Consider the following 4,451-nt stretch of genomic DNA (forward strand, 5'->3'; position numbering starts at 1 on the left):
AAATGGTTTGAACGGTGCAGATTTTGTTACAGAATCTCGTTCTGTGAAATGAATTCCTGAATATGTTACAGCACTGGCAACATGGAATAATGTCGAAAGGTTTTTACTACGTAATACTATGTTCAGATTTAGCAATAGAAAACAGTGAATATTTGCTCTTCAAACTCATATCGTCGCAGAAGTGAATCCAAATGGTGAAACGAAACGCATCACAAATAATCTAAATGTGCTCTTCTTATCAGATCCACGTATGACTAACCCATTCAAACATTGCTATCAGCTTCTCGAGTGTAGTCAATCGAGCCAATAGATCAACAGCCAAACAAAAAAACGGTACTTTTATCACCTGTTTACTCATTGCTCCACAATTGAACTGTCATCTTCCATCAAACGATTCGCAGCAAAATGAAAGAAAACACTGATTCATTCCAAAAGTTCGCTTTTACGGCATAATAAAATCGAGTTAAATCGCTATTTCTCCACAATTTCTCGTCGGAAGGCCATCTAAGCATTTACCAATCTCTCGTCAACCAACAGTAGCAAGAAGCAAAAGGTTTGCGTGAAGGCTTTGTGGCCGTTTGTGTGAAATTTCGGGTGGGAGGGAGAAGGACCTTCCCCGCCTCTTGGTTTTGATTCCCCCGCTCGACGCGCGCTCTCTGCAACAAGAACAACTTGTTTATTGCTCAGAAGTAGGGAAAACTAATAAACAACTTATTTTTTTTTGCGGGACTCCTTCCCCTCCCCCGTTGGAACGGGAGTAGAAGTGACTACTTTCTTGTTTTGCTGCTCGAAAGTGGTTTTCGGGCGGAGTGGCGCTCAATTAAGTGTGGGATACTGATAAGGAACACGCGTAGAGCACAGCTAATTTGCGCTGCGGTCGAACTTTTTTCCCAATCAAGTTTGAACGGGGGGAAGAAAAACGCTCACACACGTTCGAAAGATAAAAGAAGCAAACTGGACGGGTAGCTGAATCAGTTTATTTCTTGGTTCTACGAAGCGAAGAGCGGAGCTTAGAGGGTGCAGTGTGAGAAAACGTGCTTTTCCTTGTTTTCCCTTTTTTCTGTTGCGGGAAATTGTAGGTAGCGAAACATGATGGCGATGAAAGTGTTGCTGACTACCGCTTGCTTGATGCTACCGATGGTGATGGGTCAGTTGCCCGTTCAAAGCTGCAAATCAGGAGTCATTCCTACCAACCTAATTATAGAGGGTTGCGAAAAGGCACCCTGCACTATTGTTAATGGGAAAAATTTGAAATTTCTAGCGGAATTCGTAAATCGTATGTATGCAACGAAAAATGCCAATTCCTTACACTACATGGTCCACCTCACATTGCAGCTGTCGCAACTAAAACCCTCACCGCGAAAGTGATCCCACGGGTGGCAGGACTGGTCATCGGATACGAACTACCCGAGGAACATCGGGATGGATGCAATAAGCTAACAAACGCCAAATGTCCGCTGGATGCGAATCAACGAGTCGAAGCGGCCGGCGATATCCTCATCGAATCACCCATCACAAACGTGAAGGTTAACATCGAGTTCCAGCTGCACTCCGACGCGGGAGTGGCTCTGTGCTTCAAGATAGATGCCAAAGTGGTGAAAAGTTAACCCATTTTAGGCCAAGCGTTCGAAAAATCGAACAGAAACTTTGATAATTTTTCACGTCTTTGGAAAGGAACCATATGGTAATATTTTTGCACCAAAATATAGCTTAATTTATTAGCTACCACTTATATCGATTTCATTAAATTTCGAGTAACTTTATTGGGTAACAAATTCGATTTAAAGCAAGTATGTTTGGAAGGTGTTTTCAATTTTCATCAAAAAACCCAATGATATAGAGCGAAAATCATTCGATTGTGCCTCCTACAGGAAAATTACAGCCGGGGAAATTGAGTGTTCGAAAAATCGAACGTTGGCCATAACGAAAATTTTTTTTTCCAACACCAACACATCTAACCTCCGCTGCGCATTTTGATTTGTTTACTTTAGAAGACGGAAGGTTTTTCATTTATTCTTGCATTTTCAATTGTGAATGTTTGCAAATATCGATTAACTTAGCAAATATTATTGAAATTTGTATGATTTTTGTCCGTAATAACCTTAGGTGATTGGTGAGATTGTTTGTGTGAATATTCTTCCGCCGGACCGAATAATAACCTCCTATGCAATTGTTTTTTCGCAGTACTCTGGCACCTTGCAGGTTTTGGAAAATGTTTGATTTTTCCGGGAAGTGGATAATTGGGGAGACTAATTTTTGAGCATTGACATTTCTCCACAGTTAACAATAAAAATAACAGCATATGCTATCGTTCGAAAGAAAAAGCCTGCCAGTAATAAGTTAAAATTACGTAAAATAAGAAATGCCACATCTCACCTTAGGTGGATTATTTTGGGTTTAAGCTTAGAGACCTCCTTTCTCCTGTTCTTGTTCTTCCCAGAATTCAAAATTGATGCATTTATGAAAACCGTATATTTGATAATTGAAGTGACTTTTAGTTCGCAGTATGTTTGTACTTGCAAAAAAATTGCGGGTTTCGGCCAATGTTCAATTTTTCGAACAGTCATTTCCCGGAAAATGGAAGATGGGAAAAAAATTATTCTTGAACACTGAAGTTCCTTCAGCGTCAATAATCCAAATTACACCAATGGCTTTCGTCAAAAAAATAATTTTTACAGCTTGGTCGTTAATGGGTTAAAAAAAAACAGACAGCCGAATTATTTTCTCCCTTTCGATCGGTTCCCGCCCTTCTCATCGCTGAGAAGCTGCAGAGAATCGTCGTAATTCTCGACAGTTCTTGTCGGGTCTAATTAGAAAAGTGTCATAAAACGATTAATCTGAAAGAAATTGCCATTTTGCTGGCAAACAAGCAAGCAAGATAGTTTAGGGGGGGGGGGGAGAAAATGTAGGAAAACGGTACAAAGCAACTAAGGGGGATCGAATCGGGTCAGAACGGGGCGCCGGGCTGAAGGCTGAGGGTAATAAAAGGCGAGATGAGTGTGCGAGCATAGCATCTCCAAGTGGAAGAGAGTTTTTCTCCTGATGTTATCAATTTAACGGCATGATACAAAATTGTTTTTCGCTAGCTGGATCTATACTTGAACGGAACAGTTTCTGGCGACTTTCTCTGAATCACAATTCGTATCTGGCGACATTTTATCTTCTTCGCTCAGTTTATCACATCATCTATAATTCACAGTACAATGGCCGGGCGGAGCCAGGCATGGCATCGTATGGTTCCGATATGAACTGAACTTTGACGTTGCTTCTCTGGATTGTAATTATTGGCGGAAATCGTGTGGAAAGGGAGATGACAGCGGAACAACAGAGTCATCACAAGTGAAATAACATGTGAGCGATATCGGGATTTCTCGGAAAATAGAAAAGATTCAGAACCATATTTTTTTTGTATTTCCTTGACTGAACTAAATCGACTCGTCATCAAATCGATAGTACGAATTTAGTTAGTAAAGTGGAATTCTTATGATGTATTTTATTAATTTGCTAGTTATCTGGTGTATTATTTTTAATTTTTTTTTTTGGTTACGTATAATTTTGGTATATAGATAAGAGTGGTCCTGAACCACTTGGATAAATTTTTAGTAATTTCAAAGAGAAAGTGTCGAGGGGGGTCTCCGTAGCCACAATGGTTGCGCGTTCGCTTAGTAAGCGATCGATCGTGAGTTCAAAACTCAGGGCCCTCATTGACCATCTTTGTGTTGTTACAGAATAGCTACGTCCACGCAACAATCATCAGCGATGGAGATCGATCCACGGTCGAAATAAGATCGATTCATCCATACAACTGCTCTGCTCTGCAAGACACATCGGGCTGCTGTTCTATAAATAACTCAACAATGATCAATGAACAGATAGAAAACTCTTACGCCTAAATGGCTGTTGTGTGAATGTACCATATGTAATGGTATAGAAGGAATACTGGCGAATGGCAACTGTGTGTAATGTGCTAATTATAGATATGATAATCATGTGACATGTACACGATTCAAATTCGGCTCTGTTACAGCTAAAATGCTAATGAGCCTCAAATAAATAAATGGGATAAAAAAAAAGAGAAAGTGTCACAAAGTTGGCGATTTGGTTATGTGAAGCGAAATGGAATTTAAAAACTGATTATCGTCCTGTGTGCAGCTCTGTTAGAGTACAAAAAATAATCCAAAGGTAGAGAATTCAGACTGCTTTTGGTCGGATCATAAAAATGTGTTCGAAATTGAATCAACATATCACCTTAAGGGGGTAGTACACTATGAAAACTTGAAAAATAAAAAAAAAATGAAAGGGGTTGTATCTAGGACACGACCACATATTTTCGACGTAGAACTACGCAATTACATTATGCAATCCACTTGTTGACCCCTTCGAATATTATTTTGGAATGCATCGAATTTTTTCTAATAGATTATGTTCTACGTTACAAATAAATTTGATGA

General features: G+C 39.7%; 1 protein-coding gene across 1 annotated transcript; it reads left to right on the top strand.

Moving 5' to 3' along the window:
• The first annotated feature begins 488 nt into the window (after positions 1-488).
• Positions 489-1,732, top strand: LOC129778071 (uncharacterized). The gene is made up of 2 exons (XM_055784725.1): positions 489-1,276; positions 1,336-1,732. The coding sequence occupies exons 1-2, from the start codon at positions 1,090-1,092 to the stop codon at positions 1,605-1,607; spliced, it is 459 nt and encodes a 152-aa protein (XP_055640700.1). The 5' UTR covers positions 489-1,089; the 3' UTR covers positions 1,608-1,732.
• The last annotated feature ends 2,719 nt before the right edge of the window (positions 1,733-4,451 follow it).

This window comes from Toxorhynchites rutilus, chromosome 3 (genome assembly GCF_029784135.1).
Source record: "Toxorhynchites rutilus septentrionalis strain SRP chromosome 3, ASM2978413v1, whole genome shotgun sequence".
NCBI classification, from domain to species: domain Eukaryota; kingdom Metazoa; phylum Arthropoda; class Insecta; order Diptera; family Culicidae; genus Toxorhynchites; species Toxorhynchites rutilus.